Source organism: Stegodyphus dumicola, chromosome 1 (genome assembly GCF_044657685.1).
Source record: "Stegodyphus dumicola isolate Sdum_Otavi_A_Nest chromosome 1, ASM4465768v1".
NCBI classification, from domain to species: domain Eukaryota; kingdom Metazoa; phylum Arthropoda; class Arachnida; order Araneae; family Eresidae; genus Stegodyphus; species Stegodyphus dumicola.
Window position 1 is genome coordinate 60,271,216 of NC_140768.1, and position 14,355 is coordinate 60,285,570.

A 14,355-nucleotide genomic window follows, 5' to 3' on the forward strand; every position below is an offset into this window, starting at 1 on the left:
CAAGAGTAAATAATTAAATAAAATGACTATTAAACTCATTAATGTTTTTAATTAAATAGTATATTACTATCAAATTAATTAATAGCTATTTAATAACTGTTTATAAATTGTTATTTAATCAATAATTACTATATAATTAAATGTAAAGAGATAAATTAAAATTTAATAAGCGATTTTTAATATAATTTTATTGCTAAAAATAAAATTTGAGATAAAATTACTATTGAAATTATTAAATTACATAAAAGAAGTGCCGCAACCTTCTTATTTAGGGCTCCGGTGCGCTCTCTTTTATCATCATAAAAATTAAGTATACTTAAAACAGGGATAAATGGAAGGGCTAGGTCATTCCTTTGTTCGACTCCTCGCCGACGTGAGCCTCATGGAGGGTTTTAACTAGAAGTAATCTGACGTGTCTGTGTTGCACCTACTCTGATTTCGCGCGTTTAAAACTGTAGTTTCATTCAGTTGCGAGAGGTTTTCTGGAGGTCGCATATCCCAAGTTAATTTTAATCATACATATTTGTTTTCTAATAATGCAAATATTTAAAATAATTTGTGTATATATAGTTGTAGTCAGTTTTCCTTTTAAATTCTATATTTAAAGGTAAAATATTTTGTGCTCTGCATTATTGATAGAAATCACTACAGTATTCCTTAATGAAATGTTTGATATAGGTGTAGAAATCCTGTTTAAAAACTTAGACTAACCTCTGTATCCCTTCTCAGTTTCCTCTGGAACCAGAAAAACTCGGCTACGCCAACGCAGGCTGAGAGAAATAATCCGAGTAGCATAACCACGAAAACGCCTCCAACGTTCCCTAATCCCAGTTCATTAACTGTTCCTGAAGCTTTCGTTGTTTGCGAGCAAATGCCACCACCTTTCTTTTGTTTCCACCAGCGTTCTTTGATGTTATGGAGTATACCATCTTGCTGAAGCCGCAAAATTCCACCTGTTAGCCAGTTCCGAAGTTTGCGTTTTCCTGCAAAAGAATCCACTGTTAAAGATTATCTCAAGAAGATGCAAATTATATTCTATTGGATATGCTCACTGATTTACATGAAATACATTATTGACGCGAATTATCTATCATTTTTTTTAATCTGCAAATGCATTTTAATTTCCAAGAAATGTAAATAATGCAGAGTTGAATCCATGAAACGTTTCTTCAAATATTTCTCTTCATTTGAAACTTTAGTATTTCTCTTCCTTTGAATGCACATAAGAATTAAAATAAGCTTTATTTATATAAATGTACTTTAAAATGAAGAAAACATATCTTTCATTATAATAAAGATGACAAGAAATAGGACTGTACTGGATTATTTAACTATGTCAAGCCAAATTAGGCTTATTTATTTTCAAAGAAGTCGAGTAGATAAAAAGGCTGATCACTGCTGGTACAACCCTAGTTTGAATGCCGTGCGTTAAGAGCTGGCTCAAACGTGTAATATTTTACCCGCAGATTCAAAAGATTGCTCTTAGACTGGTGCTGCCCGTAATTCAAACCAGACTAAAATTGATCGAAATTTCCTATCGCAAATGCTAATAATAACGGACTTCTGTTTGGTGGCTGAATTAAAACACCGCTTGAACATGTTAGATATGCAAGCCGAAGTTATTCGAAAAGGTCCTGTTTTCCTACACTTAAGGAAATTTGTTGCTAAACCAAGTCTTTTAATTGCAGGTTAATGAGTGCGATATTTTTGGCAACATTGTAATGAACTTTAGTGATAATTAAATATGCAGGCTTTATAATTATTCTTATACTAACAATATAACCTCCTTCCAACCTTAGTGACATTTCTGCGACTCGCATAACCTAATACACTAGGAAAGTGCTTTAAAAGTATACAAAAATGCAGCAGGAAGAAGAGGTAAATAGAATTTTTCAATAATGCGCATAAAACTGCGCTTCAGAAAGTTGAATACTGTATTATAATTTATTATTTTGAGAGTGACCAATCCCTGTTTGTGCCCTTCAAGTTGCAGGTAAATAATTTAAATGCATCTACGTAACTGTCACATATATATGTTCAGACTTAAGAATAAGCATAATTTTTGTACTTATACAGAAAACTGCACATTAATGGACACAAGTATGGTAAACTATATATTTTTCGTTTTTTAGCACCACCAGCATGCTAGAAATAATGAATCAAAGCAATGGTGGTAAGTCATTTCCAGAAACGATTTCTTTGACGAAAATTGGTGAAGAATACTCGAAAAATATTAGTAATACCGAGACAGTTTGATGTCCTGTAACTTTTTTAAAATTTAATTAGTAAGTTACTTCTTCAAGTCAAAATCTTGAAGATAACCTCAATGTTTTTGTCTTTGTTCACCTGCAGCAAATTTAGGACAAGATCTCCAACCTGGTACTGGACGTATCTGTTCGCGCTTGTACCTCTGCAATGTAGCCACGTGACATGAATAAGAATCGCCGTTGGCGGCACACGAGAGAGACTCATAGAAGGGTTACGTGGACAGTGGCTACAGCGGACACGTGAGAGTAGCTGGGTGGGCAGAGCGGACATTCTTGCACCTATTGTGCTGTTTCCCTAATCAGGCACATGTCATGTGGTGGTTTCGAGCTTTGCACCTGCTGTAGAGATAAGCCGATACTTTTAAGAGAAAAGATTTTTATCAATTTCTCAGTATATATTTGATCCTTATGAAGTGTGTATGTCGTTTTATAGCGTCGAAAAAATGTGACGGAACCCGTAGCCATTTCAAAATTACTCTTTACAAAAAAAGAATGTTTAGTTGTAGATGATTACCCACATCGTGAACACCGAAAAAATAAATTAGGAATGAGTTGGGTATGTGTAAAAGAAAAGGCCCATCGTTGTAAAGGAAATGTAAAGACAACTTTTCAAGACGAAGTACTGAAGAAAACTGAACATTCATTGACAAACGTACCACATCCATTGATTATTTTGTCGAGCAGTGGATGGACAATCCAAATATGCCCATTAAAGTATGGAATGCATATGGAGAACATCATAGGATAAATAATTCTGCTGAAGGATGGAATTCCAAATTAAATGCAACCGCTGGCAGAAATCAGCCTATGTGCACTTATTAGTTGAAATACTGAAAGAAGAAACACAAAAGGTGTCTTTTAATTTGAAATCCAGAGATTTAGGCGACCCTGGAATAAAAAGGAAAAAAGCATATGTAAAATTGGATGAAAGAATTGAAAAATCCTAAAAGAATTCGGAACATCAGACAATTTAGAAAAATGTCTAAAATCTTCAAGTTTTGTAACTAGGTTGGACTAAATCCAATGGTAAATGATATTTATGTCTTTATAATGAAGGTTAGTTAATACTTATTTACTTCTATTTATTTTTCTTTTATTTACTTGTATTTGTTTTGTATATTTTACTTCTAGTATTTATTTTTACTTACATTAATGAAACTAATTAATTTTATGACAGCTGCCACCTGTTCTTTCTAATATTTATTTGACTCTAAAATACAGTTTTCCAGACGTACTAAAATTTGTTCACACCCTTCATTATACTGACTATTAATTGTTAATGTTTTTAAATATGTAAATGTTTTAATTTTTAGTACATTTCGTTATGTTTAGAATGCACTCGCACTATAATATCATAATTTAAATATAAATAATTAAATTTGATTGGCAAAAATGTATTTATCCTTGTAAGCAGGGGCAAAAACAGAAAACTTCGGTAAAAATAAAGTTGTCCCACTCGAAAGAGATTTGCCATTTAAAATACTGTTTCAAATTATATTTGGGATTTTTAAAAGTATTTATTTACTTATCTATCTGTACCTTTTATCTGTTCTAAGATGGGGAAAAGATGGGTCCACTCTAACCACGATGAGTTTCGAAGTGTCCGCTCTGACCACGAAATCGTATGTGTCCTCTTTAACCATGTTCGCTGTAGCCACACCACCCATTGAAGGCCATAAGTTATTAATCTTTATAATCGTGAGTTTGAAATATAGTAAGATTAGTAAAGAAATTTACAGTCCGCTTAGGTGTTATTATTACTTTTGAGATGAAACATAAGAGATTTGGTGAAGAAATAAAACAAAAGAAAATTGATAAAATTTAAACAAAATTCATTAATTTAAATTAAAACTTAACAGATATACCCTTAACAAAGTAATATACATGTGCTAAACAATTTTTATGTTTGTTTGAAAATTTCGTTAATGCTTCTTTCATTTTTCATTTTAAAATAGTGCATTTGCAATATAAAAAAAGTATTAGTGCTATACAGGGTTAGGAAAATTTGTCAGTGTTAGGTCAATTAATGGATATATAACTGGCTACTTCCATTTCCATACAGATAAAGTTATTTCATACAGATGAAAAGTAAAACAAACTCTGTAAAAATGCACTTTCAAAACACGTTATGCTACTGTGTTTCTTAGGGATTACAGCTATACTTTTCTGACAACTGATTTTATAAATAAATCCCAAACGTTAAAAATAAAAAACAATATTCGACTTATCTTCGGCCATCAATAACAAAATGAGTTGATATATTCTATTCTTGCTTACCTTTCTTAACGGCTATTCCATAACCTTTCGAGTCCAAAAGGCCTCCAATCTGAGTAAGATTGCATTCACGTTCAGTATTATATTCAATGGATGTGGCTTCCATCAAGTATGCGTAGTTGCCTTTTTTGACTTTCTCAATTCCTTCTGTATTGCTTGTTACAAATACTTCCTTGGCGTGTTTTTCCATGAATTTATGCATTTTCTGATAGGTGGTTATGTTGGATTTCTATAACAGTAAAGCAATTAATATAAATTTTGCCATGTAAGAGTGTGTTATATATTAGTCATCTACAACCTGTAACTTTCTTTTTTTCAATATATTTTATGATAGTAATAATAATTATGAATACATAAGCTATGTTTACAATTTCAATATTTATATTTTTATAATTAGAGGTACTACAATAATTTGGTAACGGAATACATATATAACTATAAGTGTTAGTAGATTAAATATATCATAAAGAACACAATAAATAAGTAGGTCAGGTCAGGAATATATCTTTGATATAATAAAATTACCATATAATTTAATAAATAAATAATAAATAAAAGCCAATGGACAGTAATGACCGAGAGGCAAATAAAACCAATTCACAACAAAATAATACATAAATATAAACCCGTTTATAAAACCTTTTTCTGCATGGAAAGAGAATATTTCGAGTTAAATAACTTTATATTAAAGAGTAATAGCGGAGGTTTATTTTAAATATTTGCTTAAATAACTATGATAGTCAAAATACTTAATCGATATTCTTAACGACCTTTGTTTGTAAGGAATAATGGCATCTTTCCTGCACGCGCTTTAGTTGTGTAAATGGTTAGCACATCTAGCTAGCAAACTGGATAATCCATGGTTCGATTTCAGCAAGGGCACTGTTATTATTTCACAGGAATACTCACAAACAGTAATGCCTTGATATCTTTATTAATTAAGTCTAACAAATTATATATTCTTATATATATGTATTAATTAAATGGAATTACTTAGTATTAAATAATACTGCATGGTATTAAATTGTTTCCATCTATACATTCTTAATACTTAATAAGTATTAAGAATTATTAAGTATTAGTATTAAGAATGTTATTATTATATGTTAGTTCCAGTTAATGTTATCATTAACTGGAACAGTTGTTCCAGTCAATGTTAGTTCCAGTCAATGTTATCATTAACAGTAGTTGTTCTGAAAATTATTTAAATGCGAGATTTCTTTGCTTATTTGAATTGAAATAATCTTCAGGTGATATTTTTTCAAAGTAGATAGAAGTATACTAGTGAAACGTGAGTTTTTTTTATTAAGAATTAATTATTAATGTAAGCGCAAGTTTTGATGTTATTTAAGGCTCCTCCGCACGATTACGCTGACGACGTAAATCGAAGAGTGAAACGCTTGTCGCCGACGAAAATTTGGTCAAACGTAAACGATTATCCAATAGAATTAATCTTTAAGTTTTGTTTAATAAGTAATTTAACAAGAAAGCGTAGCGATGTTAAACAGCTATTATGCACAATTATGTTTTAATGCAAATCAAGACTAATAAGAGTAGTGTATAGGAGAATTTAATGACTTGAAAGTTCATGCACCATATAACAATATCAACTTCAGATTTTTTTTGCCTAAAGTTCAATTTAATTTTTTTCCCTTGTTTGTTTACATGTGTAGCGAGGCTGTCTTTTATTATAATTTTCTAGTACTATTGAAACAATCTGGAGAATAAATAATTTAATCATTCTCAAAATATACTGAAGGCCAGAGTGACTGAGCTCCGTTGCCTGACAGTCGTGGGACTGCCTTACACAGATTAAAGCCCAGACCTCCGGATATTTATTTGTACTAAATCAAAAATTAAAAAAAAAAAAAAAAGTTTTACATGGGCATACAGAGCCTTTTTCTTTACAGAGTTACATTGTTCTGTTTTGGTTATAATGATACTTTTTGACATGACATGCATAACATTTCAGACTAACTTTATACTTTTACATGCTAATAACATTCACGTCCAAAATTAAGAGAATTTGAAAATTATATCTATTTTTACAAAACATATTGAATCAAATATATTAAATATGCTACCGAAGAATTATGCAAGTATTTTCTAAGCCGAATATAAAACAGTACACGTGCACGTCTGCGGAGCTGTGATTTTTGATAAGCCTACTAGATTTAAATACTTTAAATACCGAACTAGTTTTCAATATCGGCGAACGTCTGCTGAGTAAAGGATTTTCCCCGTATGTAACGGAAATGCGATCCAGTTTACCTTAGAAGGTCATACACGAAAGCGTTCCTTCCCTCAGGAAATAGCTCTCGTGAGCCTGCTCATATTAAATAAGCTAATCTAATCTTATCAGGCCAGTTTCCATACTGCTTTAAAAAATGCTATGTACAAGCAGTTAAGTTAGAATTAAATCTGCCAGCAGTAATTTTTTTGAGGTTATCTGTGGTTTAAGATAAATATGCACATTTCTATTGTACACAGAAAGAAATTCTAAAGCTTTTTCCCCCAAGAAACTAAAGCATTTTTTTTTCCATATGGCCTGTCCCATACTTTTCAATGATTTGCCGGAAATGGCCAAAACCCATAGGACATTTAACTATCTCATCCTGAGAACATTGCCCAGAATGCAGCGCAGGAGGGGGGGAGAATTACACTACATTCACGAGAATAAGGGGAAAACGGACATAAACAACCAAGACCTTACTCTAAATTAAAAATCATATTGAACTAGCAATTAATCATAGCTAACCATTATGCGACCAAATAGTATCAACGCAGAAATATAAGATCGAGTTTCAGCAAATATTTTATTATAAAACACATTCAATTCTACTGAAATGAGGAATGCTCACTTTAAAGAAACCACTGGTAGATCCACCATCTAGGCATCCATATTTAATCTTTTCTTGATTAGCCAGATCTTCAACATTTTCTATTGGCGACACTAACTTCTCTACAGTGAGGAAAGCAGCCAGATTGGCAGTATAAGAAGAAATCATGATCAGGCAGAAAAAAGCCCAAGTGCTGCTTACGGCACGAGTGGATGGAGCGCTAGATAAAAAAAAAGAAATAATGTTAAAATTGAAATCAAAATATTAAGCAAAGGGCATAAAAATGCAATTTCTAAGATAGTTGTGTGAGTTTATATATGATGTTTAGATATTCCGTTAATTTTGAACGGGAAATCAAAACAGTAAAATAATAGCTTGTCAAATACTAACAGCAGTGAACACTATACGTGACCTAAAATTAGAAATGTGTTTCATTTAAAATTAGGCAAAACCGCAGCATTATTTTGGTGAAAATTTTGAATAAAATTCTTTCGATTTCGAGAGCGATCATGCAAAGATTCCGCTTCTTCAGGAGAAAGAGAGATAAAAATTGGACGAACGAGGACATTATTTATATCGAAAGCAACCAGTGGAGCAAAGTGAATAGGAACTTATCGCCATCTGTTAAGAAAAAAGAACGAAACATGAAAAATTAAGGTATTATAATTCTAAAGGCGTAAGGAAGAACTGTATTAAAATAAATTAACTTTATTGGATAAAATTTAGTAAAGGAGATAAATTTTTATGCATATGAAAAGTTTCATAAAATCCAATTCACGAATTGAAGAAACGTTTTGGATAATTTTCACTGGACCAAAATCCAAATTGTCACTCAATTCTAAACTACGGGTAACCCTCTAAGCGGCAAGGCCTAAAAGAATTATTATAAAAAAGACAAAAATAATGTTAATTTAACGAGTGCAGCTAGTGTCATTTCGAGCAATATATTTCTAGTTAGATATCTCAAGATTTAAATGCACTTTTATTTAAATTTACCAGATTAAAAAGTCGAAAAATTGTTTAAGAACTGCGTTATTGCTTTTTAATCACTTAGTTCGCTACTCAGTTACAGGAAGATTAAATATGAGAAGTATCTTAGGGATTTACTGAACAGCAACACGCTGCTGCTTGGAGATAATAAGTATTCTATTAAAAACAGTGGCAACAAATTGTTTTCAAATCATCGAATTTTGTAGATTAAATTAAATCTTTGCATTTAGAAGAATAACAAGTTTGGGGAGCTGGAAATAGATATATTTTATTTTGAACAGTGTTGCCAATTCTTACTTCAAGTCGCTCAGTTTGTTAACCAAAATGTCTTTTAGATTTATAAAATATGATTTTTTTAGGAAAAAAAAAAAAAAAAAAAAAAAAAAAAACTGAAAGATTTCAGATTTTAAATTGCGTTCAAAGGGGCATTTTTTTAACATTTTGTGTGTTATAATATTTTTCTCCTACCTTCTTAGCATACCTTTGTGGTGCAGTGGTTAGTACGCTGGACGCGTATTCGAGAGGTCCGTGGTTCGAGTCCCGGCGAGAGCATTGCTCATTTTTCATTTCTCCTGCTTCAAAATAACCTATGTCTCTACAGTGGCGCCCGAATTAAAAATGGTGGTGAATGATGATTCTCCGCCCCCAGGATTTGGCGATTGGGTCCCCTAATCCCCAGTCGCCTTTTAAAAGGGGGAGTATGTAAGTTATTTCTTAAATTAACACTGTCACGTGGCCTCGCTACATAACATTGAGCCGGATACGTCGCGTACTCACAGCAACATCCCGGCATAAATTGCATTGATTGTATTTCTCCCGCCTTCTTAGCATACCTTCGTTGTGTAGTGGTTACCACGCTCGACATGTATTCGAGAGGTCCGTGGTTCGGGTACTGGCGAAGGCATTGCTCATTTTTCATCTCTCCTGCTTTGAAATAACCTAACAACCTTTATTTAATTAATATCATGTTCATCGCACTTAAACCATAAAATTCTGTTCAACAGCAATACCGCAAAATAATTTTAAAATGAGCATATCTTTAAAATTTCGGATACAGAGTCTCGCGCGCTGAAGATAAAAAAGTCCCCCCCCTGCACATCGCTTTGAAATCGTTTAATTTGTTAATAAAAAATTCGTTGAAGTGTAACACAATATGAAATCGATAATAAAACAAATTTCAAATTCAAATTAAGGCTTCTACATGCCCATGTTCTGTGGAAGATTACGTTATTCAAATTTTGATGGCTTTAGGTACCGTTGTTTTATCACAGTGCGAGAAACATACATACATTCATGCAGATTCTTCATTATTTAATTTCTTTAAATATAATACAAGGCGATAATATTTGGTGGCAACAATTTGAAAAGTGAAACATCTCTTATCGTAAATCGACGCAAAATGCCAAAACGAAATTAATAGTCTACTGGGCAAATTGCCCGTTTCGACTAATAAGTGTAAAACAATTTTAATTCTAAATACGGTCTTCGAGGTGCTCACATCCGGGGGAAGACTACGTGTGTTAAAAATTTGATAGTTCTTTTAAATGCTGTCATTCTTCCACAATATGAAGAACAAGCATATACACATGCATAATACAGATTTTTATTACCTTCTTTTAAATAATACATCGCGATAACGTCTGCAATATATTATTTAAAGAAAAGTGTTTATTTGGTGGCACACTTGTGCCAGCGTCAGGTGTCAAACGAAGCCAATTTTCTGGCAATAATTTGAAACGTGATTCAGATAAAATACAGTTTCAAGACTAATAGCACCTGTAGTGCTAATAATTTTTACAATAATTTATATAAAAGGCGGCTTTAGATTAGTCAAGATTTTGAATAAAATTCTTTTGATTTCGTCTAATCGAAGTTCTGTCTCTCTTCTTCAGAAGCAAAAATCATTTTACTTGCATTTTGCCAAATTTTTTACTAAATGATCTAGTAGTTTATTTCCTTTAAACCATCCTTTTGGTTAGAGTACAATCTCGCCGTCATCAAAGTCTATTCAGATTGATAGCTGTCTAATCTATTCGGTAACTATAATTCTGTTAAGAATCTGTAAGAAATATCTATGAATCTGCTCATCTAGAATTATATGATAGATAGGCAATTGAAAAATTGTTAAAAGACCGAGATTTGGTGATACAGCGTTATTTGGCGAGTTTCTAAATTTTGAAATTGCAATTTGGAAAATCTGGTCACCAATTTTATCAGATCCCGTAACGAAGATATAAAATAATGAATGAAGAGATAAAAATGCAAAAAGCATATATATATATATATAATAAAAAAACAAGGTGATTCAGAAAAACAAGTCTACCAGCAGCTGACTGATAAAATCGCCGGATATGTGCAGATTGATGTGGATTAAAAATCTTGATGAACGGGCTGGCTGCCGGAAGTTTTCATTGTTTTCTCCAAAGGTAACGTGAACACTGACTTGAATCCTGAAAAAAACCTTCAGTTTCTTTTCATTTCTCCTCTCTCGGTTACCAGACTTACGGGGCTCTTTCATCAAAAATAAAAATGTGTGTGATTATAGCAAAGCCTCGAGGACTATCTGCCTAAGGAGAGGAATGCTTTCGTGGAGGACTTTCTAAGGGAAACTGGCTCATATACACGTTACACATTGGGAAAACCACGAAAACCTCTATGCAGCCGGCCCGTTAGCGGGATACGAACCTCGGACCGAACTACCAGTATTCAGCGACTTTACCGCTCGGCGCTGGTGGGCCCCCAAAAATAAAAATGCTGCATATTTTTCTGACCCAAATTTTGCTCAACCATTGGAAGCAACTTTTCGTTTCCTCTTATACAACGCAAAAATCTTATACAACGCAAAAATTATACAACGCAAAAATTATACAACGCAATCTCTTATACAACGCAAAAATTACCGCCTTTTCCTCAAAATTCTCTGATATATGTATGATACTTTTTTTTATTCATTATTTAACAAAACATCGATTAATTCATTAACAGATGAAACAAGAATTTCTTCCACATTTCGTAAATCGTAATTTCCGTTGGGTTTTCATGTTTTTCAAAATTTCTGAAATCGAACTTTAACAGCCAGTTCCATGAGGTCCGCCTTTTTGAAATGCGTGGTTGCATGATCCTCAAATAACATCCAAACCATAATGCAATGAATTAGACATTCATTCATAACATCAAGTAAAGAAGTAATTTAGAATTAAAAATCTAATTCATTGCCTGGCAGTTAATTTGAGTACACGTTATTTGCAAAAATAGAAATAATTGCAAGCAAGTGACAGCAACTTGCACACATAAATGAACGTATAAAAGTGTATATATAATAAGTGAATATATAATACATAAACTGAGCATACAATTTCCTTTTGTATACATAAGGTTCTTTTTGAGGATCTTAAAGCATTTATAATGAATTAAGAAATTAAATATCTCTGTGTATTTTTGATCCTTTCTGGAGAATTTGTTTAACTGTTTGAAAAATTAAATAATGCTTAAAGATTCTACTCCACTGCTGGATAATATGTGGCAAATAAATATTCTGAAGAACACTGTATGTGCTGTCGTTGCCATCATTAAATTAAATGTGTCATTTTTACGGTTATAACTGTATTCGTTTTGTCAAGAAAGTATTGTTAATGAAAAGTTTTTTTAAAGCGTGACACTTTCTTTCTTTTTTTCTTTTGAAGTAAATTTCTTTTGAAATTTTGTGTGTTTAGAAACATTTTACCACAGTCGAAATGAGCTGATGACGAAAATCCTTTTTTCTCCTGCATGTCACATACAAGGTGACGCATGTAAAGGTGGTTATAAATAAAATAACCGAAATCAGACTTTTGTACAGCCCATTCTAGTAGACGAGTTTTGTTGAAGCTTAGTATATGCGTTATATGAAGAACATGGTTAAAAAAAAAACTTAAAGATAACACTAATTTAGACTTCGAACCACTAGATAGCCCTTTTCATTCACTCTAGGAATTGCATAATACAAATTAGGAACTATTCAAAACGCTAGTAGTCAATGCTGTAAAATCATTCTTCGTCATATCTCTAGAAAATAAGTATCAAAATTTACCATCAAGCTGCTTTTATCAGAACTGCAGCAATAATTTATCTGTAGTATGAGAATACCGATTTTTGAAGAGCTTGCGGAAAGGTCTGATACTGAAGAATAGTTTGGAAAAAGAGTTTACTAAATTTGAAGAGACTGGGCAGTTGGATGTGCTACCAAATTCAAAACGGAAACATAAACTGTAGAAGATGTTGCTTTTGATGTGATTGGCAGAGCTTCTTATTCCTCAGAGTCTTCAACAAGTGCTCAGTGGGTGTCATCTTATTTGTTTATCTCTTGATGTACGGTACGAAAAGATTTGCAATCCCTTTTAAAGTAATACAAGATTCCCATGTTGCAAAAGATATACCCTCAACATGCTGATTTTGCTTACTGATTTTAATTGAAAATAGCCTTAACAATGGAATATTTTGTAATAAGACAAGACGCATTTTTTCCTAAGCGAAGCAGTAAATACCCAGAACTGTCTCACGTGGAAGTACTGCAAGCCCCAATGAATATTCTCTGCATTCTGATTGCGTGACGTTGAGGTGTAATTACTACTGACATCTTTCTTAGTTCCTTTTCCTTTCAGGAAAGTGTTGCTTGAGGCCATAAAATATATACTGTCGTGACTGCCCTTATTGCAATTGGAGAGCAAGCCTTTTCTGTCTTACAAGAAATGGGAATGTTTAGGGTCTATTCTCATCATCTGAACGGTACAACGCCTCATATTGACAAGTGAAATAATTGTTTTCTGCGCTCTTAATTTCTAGATGTTTGAGATGATAGATAATCTCGGGTTGTAGGGACTCCTAAAGACGGTGTCTATGGAGGAAGCATTCCGATTCTACCTGAAATGAAAACAAGCATAACATGCCAAGTTGCTGCAATTTATCAAAGCCTTCGCGTTGCTGTTGAACATGCTATAACGCGTTTGAACATGTGACTGATACGAAAAGAAAGTTTATTGAACAAATTCTGTGATCAAATAAAGATTCATGTTTCCAGCTTATGTGTCTTATTCTTTATGCGCCATTTTCCAATTGGAGGTCGAAATTTGAACTATTATTTTTATTGCAGTTTTTTCCCTCTTTCCCCCATGTCCAGGTAACGAATATATCAAGTTTCAACAAAATATATCAACCAGAACGAGCTTTACATAATGGGGAACTGTAACTTTAACCCCTGTAACTTTCTAGAAAAATTTGTTTGTCGTGTATTTATTATAATGGAAGAAAGATCTAAATTAAGTTTGCAAACAATCTTTATCGAATGAAAAAAAAATCATTTTACAAGAAAATGCTAATACAGAGTGACACAGGGGACTGTACTCATTATTGAATAAACATTGCATAGTTAATTTAGTACCAAACTTTATGACTTTGGTTTGAATAGATTTGCAAAAGAACGTCATTTGTAAAAATCTCATCTGCAAGGTAATGTCTATCTGTATATCAAAATCTATCCGTTGCTTATAATCTATTGTGAATTTTGATGCGCACGAATAAGCTTATACAAATGGAATTTAAGATCAGTTTTTCAAAACTGTTTTAGTTCTTCCCATTTCAAAAGTAATGCTAATGAGTGGCGCCAAACCGAACATCAGGGGGAGGAGAACTGTGGAGAAATGCTACTGTTCCGCTCACCACATTCTCACCTGATGATGTTTTTGGAGTTACGGAAATTGTGGTTGAAAATTGTCTAGCCCAGGGGTTCTCAACCGGTGGTACGCGTACCACAGGTGGTACCAAGAGAAAAATAGGTGGTACGCAAAGAAGCAAACTTTTAACTATTAAATTCAAAAGTTAAAACTCAACATCCTGATTGAGCTTTTTCTCTAACACTCGGAAATTTATGCGATCTGAGCTTTGTTCAAGAGTAGTGGTGATACTAAAAGTTTTCAATTTTTGTTTAGATGGTACGCGTTAGCCAAAAA

The 14,355-nt window shown here is 32.7% G+C and overlaps 1 protein-coding gene across 4 annotated transcripts in view; it reads right to left on the reverse strand.

The window, feature by feature from the left end:
* The window catches only part of LOC118189489 (glutamate receptor ionotropic, kainate 2-like), a 122,325-nt gene that overhangs the window by 2,143 nt on the left and 105,827 nt on the right, over positions 1 to 14,355 (reverse strand). For all 4 annotated transcript variants that reach the window (XM_085815237.1, XM_085815251.1, XM_085815246.1 and 1 more), the window contains 3 exons: positions 7,403 to 7,601; positions 4,545 to 4,770; positions 712 to 983 (listed from right to left, as the gene is read on the reverse strand). In XM_085815237.1, coding sequence (XP_085671363.1) covers positions 712 to 983; positions 4,545 to 4,770; positions 7,403 to 7,601 — 697 coding nt within the window. The remainder of the gene's footprint in view (positions 1 to 711; positions 984 to 4,544; positions 4,771 to 7,402; positions 7,602 to 14,355) is intronic.